The 23,780-nt window shown below is 41.9% G+C and overlaps 2 protein-coding genes across 2 annotated transcripts; both read left to right on the top strand.

The window, feature by feature from the left end:
- The first annotated feature begins 727 nt into the window (after window positions 1–727).
- Window positions 728–7,662, top strand: rgs8 (regulator of G protein signaling 8). The gene is made up of 4 exons (XM_071512943.1): window positions 728–828; window positions 1,496–1,557; window positions 6,222–6,388; window positions 7,468–7,662. The coding sequence occupies exons 1-4, from the start codon at window positions 728–730 to the stop codon at window positions 7,660–7,662; spliced, it is 525 nt and encodes a 174-aa protein (XP_071369044.1).
- A 14,316-nt stretch (window positions 7,663–21,978) lies between these two features.
- On the top strand, window positions 21,979–23,312 carry rgs16 (regulator of G protein signaling 16). The gene is made up of 5 exons (XM_071512945.1): window positions 21,979–22,022; window positions 22,316–22,399; window positions 22,523–22,584; window positions 22,795–22,961; window positions 23,109–23,312. The coding sequence occupies exons 1-5, from the start codon at window positions 21,979–21,981 to the stop codon at window positions 23,310–23,312; spliced, it is 561 nt and encodes a 186-aa protein (XP_071369046.1).
- The last annotated feature ends 468 nt before the right edge of the window (window positions 23,313–23,780 follow it).

Genomic DNA, 23,780 nt, shown 5'->3' with positions numbered 1-23,780 from the left:
ATGGCAAAAGACCATGATTATAAAGGAGTTGGATGGTCTATCTAAACATGGTGAAAGTATCAAAACGCACGGTCGGCAACTAAATCCACACAATCCATATTAGAAAAGCGAGCCTCTAAACGAGCCGTTTGGACTTCTATAACTTTGTGGCGTCACAAAGGTTCGCTCATTATCATTTTTGTAAGAAATAATAGACTAACAAAGTTAGTTAGTTAGTTTTCAAAGCGGTTGAGCGGTTGTCATTGTTTATTACCGGAGAGTTTTCCCTACCTGTAGCTGCCGGGCCGCGGTGTCTCAGGTTTCACTCTTGAAACGGTTAGCCAATCGGAACAGAGGGTCATTAATATTAATGAGCCTCAGCAAAACAAGCGACAGAAACGGCCTGTTCTTGGTAAGGCTCAGAGAGATGCTGGAAAATTAAAGTGTAAAAATGGATTGAGAGTGTTTTTGGTACATGACACCACACACACAGCTTTGAATGGACCTCAAGACAGAAAATAAAACACTGGAGAGTGGAGAATATGGGACCTTTAAGGGAGAGGAGAGTGTTACTCATTCACTGTCCCCTATACTATATACTACACTATACGCATGTAAGGTATTTCTTGTTGATGGGTGGGCGGTGCTTCGATATAGCCATGCACAATATTGTCAGTACTGTATATTGTGGAATTCAATGAGAGGAAAACAGTATTGAGTGTGTTTTTTTTCCTGCAGGACGAGCACCATGAAGACCAGACTAGGCTGCCTGTCCAACAAATCCGACTCCTACAGTGATTTCTCGGAGTTCCTGCCCCCCGCCCATGAAACTACAGCCAGGTGTCTAAAGTGAGTCTGACAGGCTAAACAAATCCTGTCTTCATCTTCTTCTTCTTCCACTTGTCACAAATTGAAAACAGGGGCAAACTGCTATTAGGAGAGTTTAGGGTTTAGAGTTTTAAGGTTTAATTTAAGGGGCTAACATGAAAGAATTTTAGTCTGCTATTTTTTCCTCATCTAGACAATTATCATAATGTGAGCAAAAGCCTTTGCACTCTAACAGCTATTACAACTAAGAAACATTTTTAAATCAACCAGAGAAACATTTTCCTCACAGTGTGACACGATTGTGGCTGGGGAAAAGTAAAAATAACTGCAAAACATAATAATAATAATAATGCATGTGTATTCCCGTTAACCTCCTAAATTGTGCAGTATGTCGTCACGCTTCCACCGCTTTATAAAGTGCATGAAGTCTTCCGGTTTGAAAGAAGGTTGTTGTTATTGCTCTTCCTCCATCTCCTCCTCTCCTCCATCCCTCTGTAAGTGGAGGGAGATATGATAATTACAAGCCTTGAGGGGAAGGAACGCCATGAGCGCACGGCAAAAAAAGCACGCATCTCAGCTCAGTTGCCCTTCAATAATACATACCGTCTTCCATTAAATATGCATGGAAGCATAGTGCTTTGATAGCATCTCACTTAGACACTTTCTTTCGGCTCTCTCTCTCCATCAGACTGTCGACGGACGAGGTTGTCCGATGGTCGGAATCGTTTGATCTCCTCCTCTCGCACAAATGTAAGTGGCCGTTTTTTTTTTTTTTTCATTATCAGAGATACCAGAGCGCACTGCCAAAGTCATCTCCAGCCATCATCGCCGAGACAAATAAAGCCGCATTAATGTAATGGTGAAATATTCCCTTCTTGTTTCTTTAATAGTTTTCTATTTTTCTACAGCCCCATAGTCCTTTTCCTCCCTCCAAGCCCACCATCTTACGTAAGGGTCTCATGTCTGGTAGTGAGGAGTCCTTACCGCATAATGAGTCACATACTTGACTGTGACCTTCCCCTTGGACCACTTGCACACACCCGCTCTTGCGAACACACACACACACACATCACACTTGCATGCACACACATAACACACATGCACAAACAGGCAGTGTGAAGCATTCTCTTTTCAACTCAAAATAACAGGCAAAATTGAATTCTGAGCACATCCATTAGTGAGATTTTATTAATTCAAATTGACATAAATACTGACCATTGGCTCTGGCTGCTGTTTGATTAAAATCACCACTTGTCTGCCATTAAAAACACTATTTGTTTGCCTGTCAAAATGCTTGTGTTTCGGTTCAGTACTAAATAGTGTATTAACTGCACCCACACTATCATTGTCATCTCACATCTGGAAAGGCCCTGTGCATTTTGTGTGAGCCTCCTCCCTGATAACAGATCAGTATGGTGGGGGAAGACTGTGAGATGGAAAGGAAAGGGCACTGACCTCAACGTAAATCACCTCATTTCCACCCCTAAGAGCTGGTATCAAGGATCAGACCTGGTAAATAACCATAAAACTCCAACACTCAGCCCTGTCTTTGTTAATCCCCAAGGAGACAGAGAGTCTGAGATGAGACACATTGGAATGTGTCCAAAATCAGGAGAAATCTTTGATACAGACTTATGAAACCTTGGGTATCACATCATATTGATATCAGACACCATTAATACCTACCACCACTACAATAAGACATTGTGAAACTGCTGAGCCAAAGTTAGCTGAAATGAACCAAACTGTCCTGACCTGGTTACCTATTTATTACAGCTGCTTGGACTGTGCAGTGTAAACAGGAATAATCTGGGCCATATTGAATGTTGCACATCAATCTCTTGTGTGACAAACATCTCTTTTCTGTTGAGTTATTTGCAATCAGTTATTGAAAAGAGAGCGAGGTATTCAACTGGTTTAGAAGAAAAACCTCCCCAAACGGCCTCCTTTAATTGAATCTCGCCCTGTATTTTTATTTATTTTTTTACTTAAAGCAATTTCTATTATGAAACTCAAATCATGCTGGAATTGTCTTCTTTCAAATTTAACATTTACGTGATGATTACATATGTGGTTGTTAGGAAAGCGGTTAAACTTTTGGTTGGTGTAAAGCAGCTTGCTTGAACCTGGCCTGAGCCTGCCACCTTTGGTGTCATGGCCATTGTCTCCAACCATCTCAAACGAGCCAACAACCCCTTAAAGGACCATACCAGTGTTTTTGCATGTGTTACCCCATTTACAATTCACATATACCTTAGATTACGACTGATGATTTTCCAAAGCATAACATGCTTTTATAGATTTTTGAATATTTGATTTCCCTGTTTGCTTACATTTAAAGTCTCTGCTGCTCTGGCTAACATTCATGCCCGGGTTTAGATTTAAAGTTAAACATTCTTTTCTTCAGAGACGGATATATCGGAAAAAATGAATTTCCTACTCGGTAGTTAGCCAGACTAACTATCGTAACTTCATAACAGAGCCAAATCCACGTCATCCTTTTCATGATGTCCATATTCGCTTATGGTTTGGCTTCTGGGTTTGTTTTTCCGACTAAATCGGCGTGAATGCAATGCTGTTTGGCAGCCAACTTTCAAGCCCTGGATGTTGGAGCTTTCCTATGTCAAACAAGATTTTTGTACTGAACTGAAATTAATGGAAATTAATGGCTGCCTGGAAGGTAGGAATATACGCATTCAGACATCTAACAAAGTATGGTACGCTTTGGAATATGGTCGGAAGTGATGTAAAGCAGTCTATACTTGAATTGTGGGTAATTGAAAAAATATGTAAAAACACCGGTATGGGCCTTTAAGCACTTGTTGGCATGGTGATGGTTGCAAAACCAGGGTGCTCCGTTTTCATATGATCTCCTAAGTCCCTCAACCAAGTGATTAACTCCACCATAGCAAACACTATGCTGACAATCGGGTCAGTGCCAACTAGCCCTGACCCAAGGGAAGTCGTAAACATCCTGTACTCGCAAGAACATTATCTGTTGTTGTCAGATCAAGGCTATGACATAACACATCGGTTTGACACAGAAGCATTAAAAAAGCTAACGTCGCTCTCGGGAGACATAAGGTTTGATACAGTTCCAAGAATAGACCCTTCCCCCCCGGGCACACAGAATGATCGTGATACACCTGTGTATCCTGTTTCAATTGACCGAGCATTAGGGAGGTGAACACACACACACACACACACACACACACCCACACACACAGACACCCACACACATTACATAAGTAATGTCAAAGCAATAGGAACACGGTACAGCATGTACTCATGATAGGATATGGACGCCATCCTTGCATTCACAGTGCCCCTAATTTGATTTGAGATCGAGACTCGCCCGCATGCTGCTGTCATTCGTAACTTTGTAAAACTGATTGTATTTATTTGTTGGCTCTGACCTAGGGAGGCCATGCTTGTACACATAAGTTCTCTGAGGTAGACAAGCAGCAATGCTTTTCAAATGTATTGTATTACAGTTTACATCAAATTATAATTTGCCATTAAGTGATGCCGTTATCCAGAGTGACATGCGTCAAGTGTAACAAAAAAAGACTATAGAGCAAAGAATGAAGAGAAAGGAAAGGTCCCTTGTCCCTTTGCTTTCACATCACAGTGTACCTTCATCAACTAATGCAGGAGACAATTCAATGCTAAGTGGCTTTTTGTAAAGATTAACTGTATAAATGAAAGGAATACACCATGTTTTTGGGATATTGTCCCATTGGTCATCTTAAGTGATGAGCACATAGACACCAAAATCATCCATGTGTCCCTGGTAGATCGTTGGCTCTGGTCCTCCTTGCTAGCATACACTATGTTGAGTGATAGTAAGCCGCTAGCATTATCTTAAGTAAGAAGACTGACCTTTTAGTGATAAAAAAAGAAAAAAGCTGTTAGTGGTTTAAAAAAATGAAATATTAAGTCAATATAGATGATGAAGCCAGGTTTATTTTTGGAACTATTTCAGGTGAGCAGCCACGTATGCATCCACTGTGTGTGATTTTTAGCTGTACACATCACACGTCTCCCATCACCCACCACATTCACTTCCTATGTAAACAAGGAAAGTAGACATGGTAGTTTAAAACAGTATGTTGTTTTAATATAATATTTTGTGTGAATTTTACTGAAATATTCTTTTTTGAAAATCCTGAAAACTTGGTGTATTCCTTTAAAGGTCCCATATGGTGTAAAACAGGATTCACCTTGCCTCTGTGAGAGTTTTCCCTACCTGTCAATCAGAACAGAGGGGTCGTTAATATTAATGAGCCTTAAAGACACAGTGACAGAAACAGCCTGTTCTTGGTAAGGCTCAGAGAGATGCTGGAAAATGAACATGTAAAAATGGATTGAGAGTGTTTTTGGTACATGACACCACACACACAGCTTTGAATGGACCTCAAGACAGAAAATAAAACACTGGAAAGTGGAGAATATGGGACCTTGAAGTACAGCTAGTGGCTAACGCATGGAATGACTTCCCAAAAAAAAACAAAAAAAACTACAGTACATTAATTTGGTGTACCCATTTTGTTTCAGTATCGCAAAAGTTGTAGCTGTGTTAAATTTCTGTGAATGTTCCGGGTCATTACAGGGAAATCCGAATATCTGATGAATGGCGGAATTTCCAATGTGTCTCATTAATTCGAAAACCATTACATAATCTTCCTGGAAAGTTCAATCGGACACAAGGGTGCCCTGTAGAAACTTGCCTGTGGCATCTATTTTTCACTTGTATTACCGCGACCATGTGAGGATTTTTAAAAACACCAGTCTAGTGTGCGAGCGTGTGTGTGTGTGTGTGTAAGCTTGCCTGTGTACTTGCAAGCCGGCGTGCGTGTCCATGTTTTTCTCCCCGTACCCTCCTGCCTTACCTACGTTTGTGTGTATCTGCCCGTATGACTAATGTTGATGCATATGCACTGATGGACTATCCTCTCGTCTGCCCAGCTCTAGTAAGTAAACACAGGCAGCAGAAAAGAGAGGGCTGGAAATAACATGTCAACGTGACACGGGCCAATAGAAAAACGTGCCTTCCCACTGTGTTATCATTGATGGGGAGCACATTAATTGATCACTTATCTTGATTGATGAAGACAGAAAAAAACACGGGCTGGGTGGGAGCGTGTTTGTGTTCTTATCGTGGGAGCTGTTTCCTGTTTCCCGGGAACAAGAAGTTTGACCCGCATTGGGACAGTACGAGCATAAGATGAATGGTAAATTATCGCATGTATCACATGATCGAGCCGCTCCGCGCTTGACAAACACATCCCTGGAAGAGGGTGTCCTCAGCTGCTGCCCAGAAAGAGGTGGCACGCTGCGACATCAATACCCTGTTTTCAACTGTTTTTTTTAACCCCTCCCTAACCGACCCCCGGTTCCTTTGTCCTTCCCAGACGGGCTGGCCGCCTTCCGGACGTTCCTCAAGACGGAGTTCAGCGACGAGAACATCGAGTTCTGGATGGCCTGCGAAGACTACAAAAAGATCAAGAGCTCCACCAAGCTCGTGTCGAAAGCCAGCAAGATCTATAAGGAGTTCATTGACGTGCAGGCGCCGAGAGAGGTGCGTGTGTGTGTGTGTGTGTGTGAGAGAGAGAGAGAGAGAAAGAAAGAGAGAGATTCTTTTGAGGAACAAATGAGACCATGTCGGAGAAGATTAGCAGCCTCTATCTCACACTAGTGGTCTTGTTAGCGCTAGTGTTTCTCCAAATTAAGACTACATTTCCCATAAACCCTGTTGCTTCCTGGCACAAAGAGGATGTTGCTGCGTGCTCCCCCTCCCCTCCCTGGTGCTGCTCTGGGTGCGTTTTTTTGGTTTTTCTTAGCATTAATGTCCACTATCTGCCATTGCTGTAACTCTGACAGCTTTAGCTCTGTTTGTGCTGGAAGAACAGAGGTCTCTTCCTGTTTTGTGCCGTAAAGCAATCCATCAGATTTGCCACCAAAGTAGAGGCTGCCAATCTTCTTGCCAGTGGTCTTGTTTGTTTACAGTAATTAAACTAATGTCTCAACATTAATGTGGTAACAATTTGTTCAGAACCTACATGTAGCACCTTTAAAGGGAAATGCCACTCAATTTAAGAATGCCATATACAGTATGTTAGTCCTGTGATGTACAACAGGACAGCTCCATGAATAAATATATGCAAATATAAAAAGAAATTGGTGTGGTGTTATCAGAAATGATAACACCACTGTAGAATAAACATAATTTGAATCTAAAAAAAAACAAAAAAAAACGTTAATTAATTGTCTATGCACCTTGGTAACATTATGGGCTGAAGGCTTAGGTCTGTGGTGGTTGAGGTTGAGAGGGTTGTTCATGTTTACAGGGATTGATGGGACTGCCCTAGACCATACACAGCACATTTTCCAGTGTTAATAAGTCCAATTATTTAGAGTTGAGTTGAAGTGTTGATTGGGGAGTTGTCTGTCCAGTCATAGAGCTGATGTGGCTCTGGAGCAGCTGTTCATAACCAGCTAAATTAACTCTGATGGGTGTGGACTGATAGAAACAATGGCATAGTGTTGCTTTTAACACTGACAATGTTGCTGTGTAGGAATAATATACTGTAATATGAATTCATAAAGTGAATGGTATTCCCCTTTAATATACATTATTTGCTCTCCTTGTCCTGGCAGGTAAACATTGACTGCGGTACCAGGGAGCGGACCATGCAGAGCCTGGAGGATCCCTCCCCAACCAGCCTCAACGAGGTCCAGGCCAAGGTCTACAGCCTCATGGAGAAAGACTCCTACCCCCGATTCCTCAGGTCCAAGATGTACCAGGACATTGTCAACAGGACGCACGCGCACAGCCAGAGGAGGTCTGTTTGACCCCGTCCGACGCAGACCGTCACGGACATGCAACTGGCCGTGAACCGTATATCATTCTTTAACCCTTTGACATCAGCTCTGAATTTACTGTGAATTTCTAAGGATCGGAACGGCGGGGCGATACGCTTAACTGTTTCCTTTGTCTACACCAGCTACATGCATGCAATCCCTCTAGATAAGGCATGCATTGGTTAACTGCACTGTACAGAGAAGGAGATTCGAAGAGGATAAGCTAATCGTTTTTACCTCTGCTCGTCTTCGGTTCTTAGTGAAATAGCCACTGTTGTATACGGGTCACTGGACCTGTCGTGGTAGCTTGTGTTTACAAAGAACAGAACACTTACTCTGAAAAACTGTGCCAAGCTAGATTGCACTTAGATTTTTTTGATATAGCTACACAATCCTGTGTGTGCAGTGTCCACTCTTGCAGGTATACGCCTATGTGGCAGTAAATGTGGAGTATAGAGCAGGGTCGGGTTCGATTTACTTTCAATTCACTCAGTTCAGGGAGTGGATGAGAAACTGTAAAACTACACTGTAAAAAATATTGCTATAAAAGGAGCTGTATAGAGTCTCTGTAAAATGATACAGGAGAATGAAAGTAAGTATTGCAGTTCTCAGGGCAACTTGTTGAATACTTTAAGCGCACTGCTCTGTAACACTAATTCGATTTTTTTTATTAGATTACTCAGACATTGTTCTAAATCATTTTACAAAGCTTGACAAATTGGCTAATCATTAAGTGCAGATGATAGTAATAATACCGCGATTTGACATGAGAGAAAATAATCTATTTAACTGCATATTTAACCGCTGAACTTTGGAGGCAAAATAATCTAACAATGCCTGAGAAGGAATCCTGTTAGTTTACCGAGTCGGAAATTTCAGCGGATTACGTTGCCGATTATGAATTTTGGCCGGTAATTAGTAATCATTTTGACATTACATGTTGAATATGAGCTTCCCAGTCCTGCTAGTGGTGAATGAAAAGTGGACGGACCCTCACCCAGGAACACTGCACGCCCTCCATCCCCCGTATCACCCGTTTCAACTAGAAAAACGTCTTGTGCCAATTTCCAGCATGATGCAATTCTCCGAATCTCACGACAACTGTTTGAGATGTTCTGATTTGGCGAGTGGAATTGTATATATGTTATGAAAACGACTGCAAAAAAAAAAAGTGAAGCCTATAGAATTTTTCATGATATAAGTAAATGTACCTGTGCAGTAAAATGTACTCCTTCAACGTCTGTGCTCCTGATTAAAATTATTTTTGAGCATTTTAGGGGAACTTGGGTTTTCAGCCAGACAGATTATTTTGTTTAGTGCATGTGTGTAGGCCATACTGTATGAACTAGAACAAAACTGGCTGAATAGCACATCACCGTTGATGGTTTGTTACTGTGTTCCACATGAATGTAACTTTCCCCCATAGATTTTGAGATTAAAAATGAAAAGTGCATCTTGATCTTGTGCTCTGAGAGGCTTGTTTTTTTCATAAGGTATTAGAGCTACGACAACACATCTATCCACTGATCAGACAGAGGGATTGACCCTGTTTCCAAGGCCGTTTTATAATGCCAATCAAAAAAATCCTAGTACAGCAAAGCCCAGTCCAGAATCTCTGGCTCACATTTAAAAATACATTTTTGGGATACATTTGAATGAGTGAATTCATGAAAATAATGCTTTTTTGTTTTTTTTTGTGAAGTCTGTTATCCATTAGCCACTTTGGCAGGTAGCCAACCTCTCTTCAATCAATCATCTATACTCTAAAAACAGGGTTTCAGTTTCAAAATTCCATACTTTTTCCAGATCGTATTTTCTTGATTTGATTTGAAGGTTTTGGGTCTTCAATACAAGTTAGATAGATAGTCGTTTTGTCCCTACTAACTGCCATATCACTCCATGGATGATGAAGGTTATTCTTCACAGTGACAAATACCAGAATATTTGAGATGACAGGGGTGTAAACGAAAATGTGTAGTTGCATGTACATCTGGATATTATAACAATATTTTTCCATAATTTTACAAACTTTTCCATGCGATTTCCAAACTTTTCAATTTGGAAAATACCCAAATCTTTTCCCATACATTTCCAGACTTCCAACCCTGTAATAACTGTAGCAGGTATGAAATTAAACTGAAATGGAAATGAACAATACCAAACTTCACTTTACATCCAAAACTTGACGTCTAAATTTGATGTTGCAACTCGGTTCATAAGCGATAAAATGAGTCACCAAAAGTGCATTTAACCCTGCGGAGGAGCCCTGCTCTACATCTTAAAAAAACACACACACACACAAGGAAAAACTAAAAACAAAGCAGCTGTCAAACATGCACGCCACTCTTCCTCCACCCGCCCCCGGCAGCGGCGCCGCTCACGAGGGCCCCCGTGCCCTTTTCTAGTTATGTGGGGCACCAGTGGGATGGTGTCGCCCACCGCGGCACATCCATTAACTTCCTTGTTGTTGTCGATGTGTTTAGTCACTGAGGGAATGAAGAGAGCGCGGGGGGGGGAGAATGTGGGACAGCGTTGTGCTCGGCAGACACAACACTCTGCCCTATCTGGGCCAGTAGACAGCGGATGACAGACAGATCTCGCTGTGGCGGTGATTACTACTCTAGCCTGGGCTGATGATGATGAAAGGGAAGGCGTTACTTCTCCGCGGTTACAAAAGTGTCATTTGGCGTAATATATTGTGAAAGAGAGCGAGCGTAACACTAATGTAGGTGTTGTGTCCCTGTTAAAGCGGATGGAGGTTATCAATGCTGAGGCTGCCTCGGTGTGCTACACTGCCAACGCTCTTTGGTAAACTAAATGGGTTACTGACACATGCACTACTTTACAAATAAGGGATTACACAAGCTGAATCTGTTGAATCTGTCTAGCATAGACAGTGAAAACCTTGTATCTCCAAAGAAAATTTCAGGAAGTAGTTTTATCCGATGGCTTTTGAGGGTTTCATAAGCAGCAAGGGTGGTGGAGCTTTCTCAACCCATAGAGGAGCAGCTGAAGGTGATAGAATGAAAATCAACAAATTTGGAGTTACAAGGTTTTTACGTGTCATCAGCGATGGGGGTGGTATTAGTGTCAGTATTACTCTACTGCTCCTTCTCCCTCTATCCCTCTCAGTCTCTCTCTCTTTCACCCTTTTTCTCTGTTTCTCCCTCCCTCTCTGTCCCTCTGCTCTCTGATACCTTTAATCAATAGTAAACACGATACCCATGGTGCATTGCTGCCGTGACTATGGATCAGGCGGAGGATAGGGAAGGACGGTTGATTGCTCGTCCTGTTCGGCTCAGAGACAAACAACAACAGCGGCAGAGGGATAAAAACAAACACGGGATAGTCTCTGTTTTACAATGATGCCCTGAATTTCAAATAAATGCATTTAATAGGACACCACAGCAGAAAATCTTTTCTTCTCTCTTACTCACTTGTAGGCTGTAAATGGCATTTCGGCCATTTGATGTGTAGTCCAGAATCCCTAGTATTTGCAAGAAATGCCAAAAAAAGGAAATTCTGTGCTACACAAAGCTTACAAGCTATACTACATTTTGTTCCATGGAATAACATACTTGAGCTAACATCACATTTATGACTTTTTGTCCTTTGGTTACTTTTTATATTGATTGTGCGAAATGCTAATCATTCGGGAACGGAGACTGCAACAGTCGTTAGCTAGCTATCTGGCGGTTTGACATGATTAGCTAAACATATATGAACAATAACAGCTATAATAACAATTCAATGCAATGAAATGAAAATGTTAGTAATTTGAATGTACAACACAGCAAGAAGCTCAAGCTCTGGCAACAAAATGTGTGTGTAAAGGAAGCAATACATCAGTGCTAGTTGCTTTCTCCCGATGATTAGCATTTCGTTAGCAAAGATCGCTATTAAACGTAACTATTAAAATTCACAGAGGTAATGCGGGTGGATCTATTTTAACCTCTGGAACAAAATGTAGCATATCTCATTCATATATTTTTCCATTTTCTAAAAGCCCATTCATATTTTTTGGACTACACACCAAATGTCAAAGATGCAAATATGGCACAGAAAATGACGCAAAATGAGACCTCCCAATTACAGCCTCTATATATATATCTCACAATTCAGTTAAAATCAGTGCAGTCCAACACAGTTCATTCATTTCAATGCAATTCAGCCCAATTCAATGCAATTCAGCCCAATTCAACATGCTTTACTGGCACAAACGTGTTGAAAACCACTGCACCAAGATCAGCGTTTGCATATTAACATCATTTCAACACAACACCTCTATGTAGATCTCTCTCTCTCTCCCCCCTCCCAGTCCGTATCGAACCCGATTCCCACGGGGGAAGCGGAACGTGGCGCGCATCGCTCCTCATTCGCAGTCACAAACAACAGTCTCTGAGAACAACAGTACCCGCCGCTCCCAGATATTGACATTGCTTATTGTTTGTTATGATCTCCAAGGCAGCGGGGACATTCGTACTGTGTCTGGGAGGTGTTGACGAGAGAGTCAAATATCAGTCCTGTTGCATGTAGCGAGCCCGGCGTTTCGCAAGCCTCCCACTGGGGTACGGGAGATAAACAAAGCCATTCAGTGTCAAGTTAATCAGTGATTTCCCCAGTCTGAGCTTGACTGGTAAAGGACCGCCTACGTCTAGCAGGCATTTAACTGCGGGTAATGGTTTTGTTGGAGTGAGCCTCACAAGGGGCGCAGTGATCAATGAATTGGCCTCTTAGTGAAGCTCCAGTTGTATTTTATTCGGTTTTAGCACAGTTCAATAGCCCCCCTGCCTCCCTCCTATCACAATCACTTCACACACACACACACACACACTCTCTTTAAATGCTTTGTTTTAATCCACTCAATTATATTAGAATCTCCATACTGTGGGAGTCAAACTTTAAAGAGCTTCGAGAATGCTTATACAAAAAAGCAGGCACGTGCAAGCACAGGCAGGCACGTGCGCACACGTGCAAACACATCAGTGCAACACATCGATGCACACGCAAACACGTCAACACTAATTAAGTCAGAACTGATGCAGTGACAATAGAGTGTGGCATCATTAGGTCTCCCAACATATTCTTAAATAATTAAAAATACTGAAGAGTGTATTTCAAAATCAGAAATAGTGAGAAGTGACTATTATTATGTTGCTAGTTGTGTACACACCAACATTCACACACAGGGCACATACTGTAGTAACAGAAGCAACAAAAAGGTCAGGGCCAAGGTGAGGCAGCACAGGTGAAAAATGCAACTTTGGCTGGATTGGTCAACTTTATGTAGATAGATAATATTCTATTTTGCTTAACTACTGTAGTTTCATAAAATAGTTCTATGTTTTTATACCAGCTGTGTACACTAAGCACAAAATTAGCTAAAAAAAAACGTTAATGGCTATTTTCTCAACATGACATTTTCACGCTTTTCTCACACGTGAACTAATAACATGCAACATTTTCATATAAATACATGTCTATGTTGCTGATTGATATACCGTATATCGTGATTCAACCTACAGTACTGTGCAAAAGTCTTAGGCACCGTAGATTTTTTATATAAATTTCTTAGAAGTCTTAGATGTTTATTTGTTTTCTGCATTAGTGTGTCAGTAAACTGCTGTTTATTGTAAATTTTTGATATTCAGAAACTTTTCATTTCATTAGTTTTGACAGCATCTTCGCTTTATGGATTTCTTTGACATATGCCTAAGACTTTTGCACAGTACTGTGTTTCATGAACTGTATCCAGTTCATGAAAGCTTTTACATTTGCTGTTCTAAACACCTGGTGCCTGGTAGCTCTTTCACGGGAAAATTTTCTGGATCGCACACATAGTGATGCGTTCTTTCGTTTCCGGTTTGTTCAGAATAACTAGAAGAAGAACTGCAGTAGTTCGCATGAGCTGCGATAGCCAGCATGGCTGAACTGACAAAGAGAAGAGCGGCAACTATAGAAACACTGTAGATGTTTGATTGACGCTGTTTGTCTGACAGGTGATCTCTGGGAAGCGCTGTGCTGAAACGAGCGCGCCGAGCACCAAGGATTTCACGGATTACCACTTTAAATCTCAGGACACTTTGCATATTGCGGGCTCGCCTGACCTCTGTGCGAGCGGCCCCCCGGGGGAGAGGATGTGGTACATTGTGTTGCCCAGGGGGGACACACTCCAGTGGTTATTGTTTAACAGCCACGGCGAGCAGCTGGCCGGGCCCAAGGCAGGCTGCTCCTCTCCTCCCCGGAGGACCATCAGACAGATGAGCAACCTGAGGCTCTCGCATCCACACTGCCAGACACACTCCCCCAGAGAGCAAATGGGTCCACTTGACACATGTTGAGGGGTTCATATGAAAAGAACATGACTTTTTTTTTTTTCAAGCACAAATCCCTGCACTTTGTTTGAATTATTCTTAAAGTGTGATGTTGGAATACACACACACAGAATAATCACACCAAATGAAGCGTCTTCACAGGAGCCTGTATAGTCTAACATAAGACTGATGCCATTCAGTAATCAAGGAGGATTATCAACCTGTTTGATACTTTTAGAGTAGGAAGGCAGATTATATTTAGGTATCATATTAACATATACACTACTTGATAATACCCATCAACAAACAAATAAAAACGTCACTATCAAGAGAAGCTAAATCAATCATTCGTCCCTTTTTGTTCGGTTTAATATTTGAAACATTCAAGTCTTATCTAAGCCAGATCCAATGAAAAAGAATCTCACAGTAATGTTTTCATTCATTCACTTAACCGGGCTTTCAGCTGTTCCTTCCCGCTACTGAGTCACCGCTCGGAGGGACCTTCAGAAATAAACAAACAAACAGAGGAGGAGTTGCGATGCCGGGAAACATTACAGACACTTCCTGTGGCATTGACCTGAGACTGAAATGTTTTTTTGGATTTAATTTTCTGTTTTCTTCCTCGTACACATGCACAAACAGACGGACAGATAGGCAGGCAGGCGGGCACAAACACCGGTTACAGCATTGTTTCTCAAATATGATTCATTTCACCATATCGTCATCCCATCTTTGGCTATTCACAACAAGACTGCAGGAAAGCATGTCCATATTTATCATGTAGTTGTATTTACTGCGCGATAATCGATAATCACGTTGCACACATCAAGGCCTATTCCTGACTCCGATTCTGACTCTGATTACTCTGAGCTTCCGGTCGGCTACACCGGATGCGTTTCTGTTCCGTCCGTGTGTGTAAAGAAGGGTCAGGTCAGATACGCAGACATTTACTTTAGCCTGCTGCCGGATCTGCTGCCGGAGCCGGACAGGAGCTGCAACTATAGTCATTCATCACCGTGTCAGTTAACAAAACAGAGGATACATAAACCACTGTCACTGGAATAAATGTTGGAGATGAAGTTATCTATGGATAGCCACTGAGAAGCCTCCTATTTGGCTACAGTACACCTACACTCTCAAAAAGGGACATAAGTACCCTACATGGTATATTAATGGTACAACTTGACTTGTTTATGGAAAAATAAGCAAAACTAGATAATTGTGTTACACTTACACATAGGTAAAATGTAGAAAGGTGGAACCGCAGGCGGAACAAGAACTGACCTGGTGTAGCAGCTTAACTGGGCCACAAGAAGTTTGGATACGCAAATGTTACTCATGCTGTGTAGTTTAGGCAGTAGGGTCTGCACTGTTCAACCAGTTTTCTAATGTGGCTCCACTGGAGCAGGTCACATCTTGAGTGCCTTGCTCAAGGGCGCCTTATTTGCTTGGCGGATTACTTCCCTCACACAGAGATTGGATTGTAATTGCACAAGGGTACTACATTATAATCCTGGTTCTTAAATTGCTTACTGTATCTGATTATGTGGTGCAGCTTTCCTTCACTCCTTGCCCTACTTATTATGCTAATTGAAGCTCTTGACCTAGGAGGAACTGATGGCCGAATAATAAGTTGCCAGCAGGGTCTAATTTACTATCAAATAATCCACTGTTAACACCTGCCGGTGGTGTCATTGTCCCCGGCTGCTCTCCTGTTTCCCAGTGTGGGGTGAGAGTAAAGTATCCAGGACCTGATCTCATTTGTCATTATCTCTTTGGCGACAATATGTCAAGGAGGGCGGCATAGCAGCATCCTCCGAGGAGAGGCTGAATCCGTCACCTCAGTCCCTTCATCTCTTCTTCTTTGTGAAAGTCGCACACTGAGCTGAAGATGAGCTTTCTCTCTATCAGCTGAGACGAAATGGAACTGGGCTCTGAAAGGTCTTCATGGAGCTTCATCAAAAGGACTTCCAATTTCAGGTAGCGTAAGGTAAAAGGGCTTAGTCCAACTGCAAATGATGCGGATAGTATTGTAGGTGCCTTGTGCAGGCTAAGGTAAAGCAAGGCCCAGAGACGTGGCTGTCCTAAACTGGCCTCAGCCCTGATTCTGTCCCAGAGGTGAGATATGACCTTTTATTTGAAACGCACTCGTACAGGTAAATGTCACTTCTGGTTTATCAGGATTCCTCGCCGGTGCATTTCTTCTGCTGTTGTTCAATATCCTAACATGAAACATTCAAGATAAAATTGTGTTCAGGTTTCTCAGGGACATTGGGAAGAAAGAGAGCAAACAGCAAACTGGTTAATTGATTGATTTTAAGAAAAATACGTCAAAATTCTCTGATTCCAGCTTCTTAAATGTGAATATTTTCTGGTTTCTTTACTCCTCTATGACAGTAAACTGAATATCTTTGGGTTGTGAACAAAACAAGACATTTGAGGACGTCATCTTGGACTCTGGGAAACACTGATCGACATTTTTCACCATTTTCTGACATTTTATAGACCAAACAACTAATCGATTAATCGAGAAAATAATCTACAGATTAATCGACAATGAAAATAATCGTTAGTTGCAGCCCTAATTAAATGTAATCTTTTTTTTAACAAGCCATTAATTTAACTCAAATTATTAACAAAGTAACAACTATGAAGCATTACGTTAACGCAAGTTATATTGTTCATTATGCAATAAAACACTCCCTTATCTTAAAGCTGCTACCAGTTAGAAATTTGATGGCTTAGGCAACCCCTTGAGTCCCTTAGCGGTAGTGTTTTACATCACTGTCACAAAGACGACTCGTAGCCAGCTAGCTAGCTAGTTGTAACTGAAATATTTCAACAAATATGTCAACAAATATTTCAGTTACAACAAGCTAGCAAAGCAGTTTTGCGCAACAGGTGTGGAATTTATTAAGTTTGGGCAATTACGACATAGCGCTCTCACCTGGGATCGAGTGATGCCTGCTCATGCATTGTTACAGTCTTGCAGTGGGTGTCTGGTCACGCTAATCTATGCGTGACAAAAAAATATTATACTTGCAACGTTGTACGATTAGTTTTGCATAAAAGGTGTGGAATTTATTACATTTTGGGCAATGCTAACAACATATTTTGGCTAACAGGCTACTAGCTAACCTACCGGAGCGTAGCTGTATAGTAGAGTGGATGTATTCTTCTTGACAATACATTGGTGAATGATGCGGTTATCCTGATTATTTCAGCACTGTAGTAACTTCAACTACAGCAACGGTTGATGCTGCACAGCTAGCTAGGCGCTGTGGGACTGTAAACACCCAGAAAGCAACACATAGCGTTTCAGTTTTCTACAGCCATTATGCTATGCTGTCGAAATTAATTTGAGAATGATATATCAAAGCAAATATTCTACACATAGGGGCTTTAAGATGAGCTACATAAACTACTCAGTAAGGACATGGTTCCTAGAGGGGTGAAGTACAACTGAAAAACATGCTCAACCAGTAAACCAGTTGAGAGCTTGTCACAGTTCATTCGACAGGGAGTTTATTACAAATAAGCGTTTCTTTAAAGGTCTTACAGAATACGATCCCCAGGAGACGCCGTGGGGGAAATTACGGCAGATAGGAAGTGATATGCGTGACAGTCGATTCAGAATAGCGCCGTTTGTTCGAGCAAGGCAGCAGTTGGCATCGCTTTGTGTGTGTGCGGTCTGTCTGGTCTGGGAGGGAGAGCGGATCGCACAGAGCGGGTCTCTGTGACTCAGACCTCAGATAAGGATTCAGATTCGATTCAGCCACCGTTTGTGAGACGCGTGATTTCTTGGAAGTCAAACCTGAAATCAGAATCTCACCTCTTCATCTCACTCGAGTTATAGCTCTGTGTTTTTGTAACGCTGGCCTCAAAGCGATTCTAGGAAATTCACTCATGACCCAGTCACAGCTCTCTTTTAAATACGTTCCTGTCTGGTGTGATAAATACAATTTATTTGATCATTTCTGGATCTTGAAACACTTGAGAATTGTACAAAAGCAGGAAAATATGCATATATTTCTTATTGTAAACCCATTGTCCTTTTACAGACTGCGAAGAAGAAGTGTGACAAGACCTACCTGTCAGCCATTATATAGTGCATCATTTTCATCATCAGTGGTTTCTAGTGTTTTCTGTGTGTGTGTGTGTGTGGGTGGGTGGGTGTGTGTGTGTTCTTTACATCAGCCAGCCCCAAGGACAGTGATTCCCCAGCTTCCGGAAACCTTTTGCTTTCATCGCGCGCATTATACAACGGAAGTTCAGTTCTTTTTCATTCAGTCTTTTATTCTCCGCTGCCTTTTGTCATGTGGATCGATAGACGCGTGAATGTGTGCTGACATCACAGAAATGAGTGTTTGAGCGTATTAGCAGGTGAGTGGGCGGCTGGGTTCCCCCCCCAAGGCCTCTCAGGCCGCCACAAGCCTTTTTATTTCCTGATAATAGAAGGTACAATTAAATCTCTTGAGTACTGTGATCGTGGACAGGTTAGGTAAGCCTCAGGTAGTTGTCTTTTCCCTCCGTCTGAGCCATACACTACCACGCATTAGCTGACTCAACCTAATCAGCGCTGCCAGGTCTCGGTACACAGAGTACTTGCTGAGTGTTTGTGTATCACAGATGCCGTTAGATGTCCAAGTAGACAAATTTAATATCAGTATGAGTTTATCATTAGCTACAAATGAGTAGCTGCTGTTAGTCCAAGGTTATCCCTAGGTCTGGACTGAACTGTCTCAAGGGTAATTATTTTGTCCCCTTTCCCACTGCTAGATTTACAGTATTTGATATAAATTGCTTATGATCTTATAATTATAATAGCGCTTTATTTCAAGATTACTTTAAATTAATAATCCACAACTTTTTCATATAAATAAAAGTCTGGTTTGCTACTCTATATCACCAATTGATACCATACAATGGTGATTCAACCCAAGGGAGTCACTTTGGATGGAAAAGTGCTGGGAACATAATAATAATAATAATAATAATAATAAACTTTATTTATAGCACCTTTCCAAAACAGGGCTTACAAAGTGTACACGGTAAAAGCAAACAACAGGAATCATGAGGTGTTAATCATAAAAACACTAAGAACAATAACACAATAATAAAACAATATAAGCAAAAAAACATAAAACAACAATCACAGTAATAAAACATAACAATAAAAAATAAGATAAAACAATACAATCAAAAGGTGTGGAAAAGGTAAGACGGGATCACAGGAAAGCTAGCCTAAAAGTGCGTTTTAAGTTTTAAGACTTAAATGAAAAGATAGATAGCATAAACAAAGCACAGTATAATATAAGGTAGCTGATAATTATAAGCTTAATAATTAGCAAGATGTCAAAGAGAAAAGGAGATGATATCAGATATTTAACAAGTAGAAGCGCAAAGTAAGTCATTTTAATGCCTCAGTCTGTCAGTGTTCCAGAAGTGAGCGCCTATGTCTAATAAAGACATAACATAAGAACGGCATGGTCAAAAAAACATTTCTTCAATAAATTGATGTTGTGCCATTTGTGCAACTATGGAATCGACAACCCATGAAATAAGCAGAAAAGAAAATCCTACCTAACAACAGCGGTTTGTTTGGAATAAATATAAGAAGGTAGAAGAAATATATGAAGCTGAGTGTCTTTATTATTACAGTGTGTTGGGCCAGTGCCTAAAACACCACAGCAATGGCCACAATCAAGAAAAACAAGCATCTGGGATTGTCTGTGTCATAGTGTATATAATGTGTTGCTCTGAGCTACAGCGGCCAGCGCAAGGGAGCTCAGATTGAATTATGGGATGACCCATACATGACCCCAACAGAAAGATTTCTTGACATACAGTAAAGCCGTTACAGATTTTTTTTTTCCTACAGTCTCTTACTGAGTATTATGAACAATCCATCTTTGTTCATCAAAATGACTCAAAACCTTCCTTGATCAATGTGATCACTGTGAAATCACTTAGGGGACTGACTGAATGAAACCACTGAAATTTAAAAATCAAACTTTAACATTCATGTGAGGGGAGTGTTAAGCTGTCATTAACATTGCTGATTGCTAAGTTCAGCGTAGCCCTACAGGACTGTGATAGATCCAAACTGGACCTGCATCATAGCACCTTGAAATGCTCATGGCTATATACTTATGTAACCTAATGTGTACAATACAGCGTTCCCTCTGTCATTTTTTCAAAGTAGTAGTTGGAAGACATTTCAAGCTTCAGCTCCTGCGTTGGTTCCGGTCTTCTTCGGTCCCGGTTATTATTGTAGCATCTAACCTGTTCTTGTCTGGACACACTAATTCTAAACATGGAGCTTGGTATAAAGATTTTGAATGTGGTTGTTGGTGTGGAAGATGCACTTTATGGTGGACTCACTTCTTTACTTTTTGTTACTTTACTTCAACTGAGATTTCACTTTCCGGCCAGTAAAAAAAAAAAAAAAAAGACAGTAGAAAGTATAAAGCAGTGTTATTATTCACTCATTCTTTATTTATTTACACTCATTCTTTATTCAGTTATATTTAGATTACGATAAAGATTGATGCGGAAAACGGGGGGGAAAGGAGAAAGGGAAGTTGACACACAGGGAGGGGAGTTAAGGATGTGGGTGTGTGTGTGTTTGAGTGTGGATGTATGTGTGTATATGTGTATGGGTGTGTATATGTATATATATATAGATATATATGAATGTATTTCATTTTATATTATCACTACTATTATTATATATGTATGTTTTTTTATATATATATGCATGTATGTATGTATGTATATGTGCGTATATATGTTTGTATGTGTGTGCATATATGTATATTATTATTATTACTGTTATTATTGTTATTCTAATTTATTTTTATTGGGGGTTTTTTTGGAATAATTAATGTCAATGTCAAGGTATCTGCATCCCTCACATTGGGAAAAATAAAAAAAAACTTGCAGTGTTATTATTCCAGTAATTTGCATGGTGATATATCACCTCTTCACTAGATGTTCCTGTTCTAATAAGCTAGCTTACTCCTCTCTATTTTGAAAATCGGACTTGTTTTTATGTCAAATACAGGCCACCAAGGTCGGTAAAAGTCAGAGACTACTTACAGTAATGCCCCTTTAATATGAGTGCTATGACTAACAACTCACAGACAGGCAACGGTTGCAGCAGAGCAGTTCACCTGCAGTTGGCCATATGGGAAGCAGTCACGCTCTGACTTTATTGTCTCTCGTAAGTGGCCGCGCATCCAATCTGGTTAATATAATTAAGCACAGTGGATCCCGCGCTTCCTTCCCCGAATCATTCCCCCGGAACGAATGCCTTTATCAGGCCGATAAAGAGGTGGAGAGCAATTGTGTTTACCACCTGAGAGCCGCTTTATCGCCCTGCTTATTTCCCCAATTATCTCCTCTTTGTGTGTCCAAAGCCGGATCATGAACTGTAGACAAAGGGGCCCGTCATCAAGGGGGTTTTTACAACGCAGGATGTTGTTGGTGTATTGGTTTGTTGACAGTCGTCCGGTCATACTGTGCACACACATGAGCCCAACACACACATACACACACACAGACTGGATGGAGATGTATGTTATTATGTTTTTCATGTGTGAATAATGTGTTTTATGGGAAGAGGCTGGAGCCAAAACAGCCTAAAAGATTTGTTTTGGAGTGATTTCAGGGACGCTCAGAAAGGACACACTGTAGAATATCAGCGGCTTTTATCATTTGACAGTAATTTCCCAGCCTTGTCCTTGCCCGTCCTCCCCCCTTTTTCCGACTTCATCATCTCTCTCTCACTATCTCTCTCTCTCTCTCTCTCTCTCTCTCTCCCCCTGGAGTGTGATTGGCTGAGAGGGCCGGTGATGCGTCGGAGGTAGGGCTATATAGCCTCTGTTCTGCCTCACTGCAGACACACCGCTGATCTCTCTCCAGACTGAGCTTTGCCAAACGGATATATATATATATAACCCAACCGCCCACCCACCTACCAGCTGCTGCTATGTGCAAAGGACTAGCATCTCTGCCTACCTCCTGCTTGGAAAGGTACATGAAGCTCCACGCATTTCCACCACGCATGTGTTTTGGCATGGGATTTGGATTACAATTATATGGAGGCACTGCTTTTTTTTTTTTTTATATATATCTTTGGGTATACTTTGTTTTTGAGAAACTGAAAGAGAATGTCAGTTTTAGGTTACGCTAAATTTAGACTGTGCAGACGATGCATGTTAATTCTAGCTGGCAGTAAAAGGGTTTTTTTTTTTTCACTGAGTAGCGATTCAAGGTCCTGTGCCACATTTATCTGACCTGTTGTCTGTTTTTTGTTTTTTTCCTAGGGCGAAGGAACTGAAAGCAAGGCTGGGAAGCATTTTGCAGAAACCTGATTGGAGTTTATCTTGCTGCAAAATAGGCAAAAATAGGTAAGTCTTACCAGCCTTATGCATAAATATGTATTAAATAAAGAAACGACTATGCTGTACATGTATTGACATTTTTCATTGAAATGCAAGGTTAAATCTAATGGCACTGTGTCTTTTTTCCAGAGCCACTCCAGAGGAATGCCTGCGATGGAAAGAATCCTTCGAAAAACTCCTGACAAGCAAATGTAAGAAACCATTTTTAGACTTTCCTATTTTTATCTTAACGCATAAGCAAACGCGCACGAACAAACACACACACATAAATACCGAATACAAAGACATACTGCACACACACACACACGCGGACAGACACATGCAGTCCCTGCGGGCACTTTGTTTGCCTTAATTAATCCCTCTCTCTCTCTCTCTCTCTCTCTCCCTCTCTCTCTCCTCAGACGGACTGTGCGCCTTCACAGCTTTCCTGGTGTCCGAGTTCAGCGAGGAGAACATCGCCTTCTACTTCGCCTGCGAGGACTACAGGGGCACCAAGTCCGCCGCCAAGCTGCCCGCCAAAGCCCAGAAGATCTACGACGAGTTCATCGGCAGCGAGGCGCCCCGCGAGGTAAAGGAGACGCCTGAACTTAGATCTGGAACCCCTGGAATTTGGAGAACACGCCCCGTCGAACTAGACAGCGTTGATTTCCCGCTTGATGTGCAAGAAACCTCGAGGCTAATCTGGTTTTCTCTCTCTCTTTGCCGCTCTCTCCAGGTCAACATCGACCACGAGACCCGTGACATCACCAAAGCCAACATGCAGACCCCCTCGCCCGCCTGCTTCGACCAGGCCCAGCACAAGATCTACATGCTGATGGCCAAAGACTGCTACCCCCGCTTCCTCCGCTCCCCGGCCTACAGGGATCTAGTCCGCCACGCCGGCGCCAAGCAGCCCCGGCAGGAGGAGAAGAAGGCGTGAAAAGCGGCTTCCAACGAGAAGACGGGAGGATTGTGTGGGTTTTTTTTGGGGGGGGAGGGGGGCCGATCGCCTTAAGGCGTCGAGAAGGCGCTGCGTCGCGAAAAGCCGGACGCGGTAGGGGGGGGGGGGCGCGAGGCGGAGGACCCCCTGACCCCCCCAACCCCCCCCCCCATCGAGGCGGCGGGTCGAGAGGATTGTTCGGAGGCTGTCTCCTCTGAGAGACGAGAGAAGGAGAAGCAGAGGTTTAAAGAAAGAGAGAGAGAGAGGGAGAGAGGTGCCTTAAGTGGACTGTTGCTGGCGGGGCTTTGATAGAAATGTCAAGAGAGGAAAGTCCTTTTGTGTGACCCAGGAACAGAGCGAGTGACAATCAAACAAGATGGAGGAGGAGGAGAAGAGGACGTTTCTTTGCTATGAAGCAAACTCTTGTGCTTGTGATGCGCAATGTCCCTCCATCAAAGTCTTACACTG

This window comes from Centroberyx affinis, unplaced genomic scaffold (genome assembly GCF_046629955.1).
Source record: "Centroberyx affinis isolate AG114_WGS23_722 - 3 ecotype Tasmania unplaced genomic scaffold, CSIRO-AGI_Caff_v1 ptg006652l_1, whole genome shotgun sequence".
Classification (NCBI taxonomy): domain Eukaryota; kingdom Metazoa; phylum Chordata; class Actinopteri; order Beryciformes; family Berycidae; genus Centroberyx; species Centroberyx affinis.
This window is presented reverse-complemented; position numbering and strand designations above follow the sequence as displayed.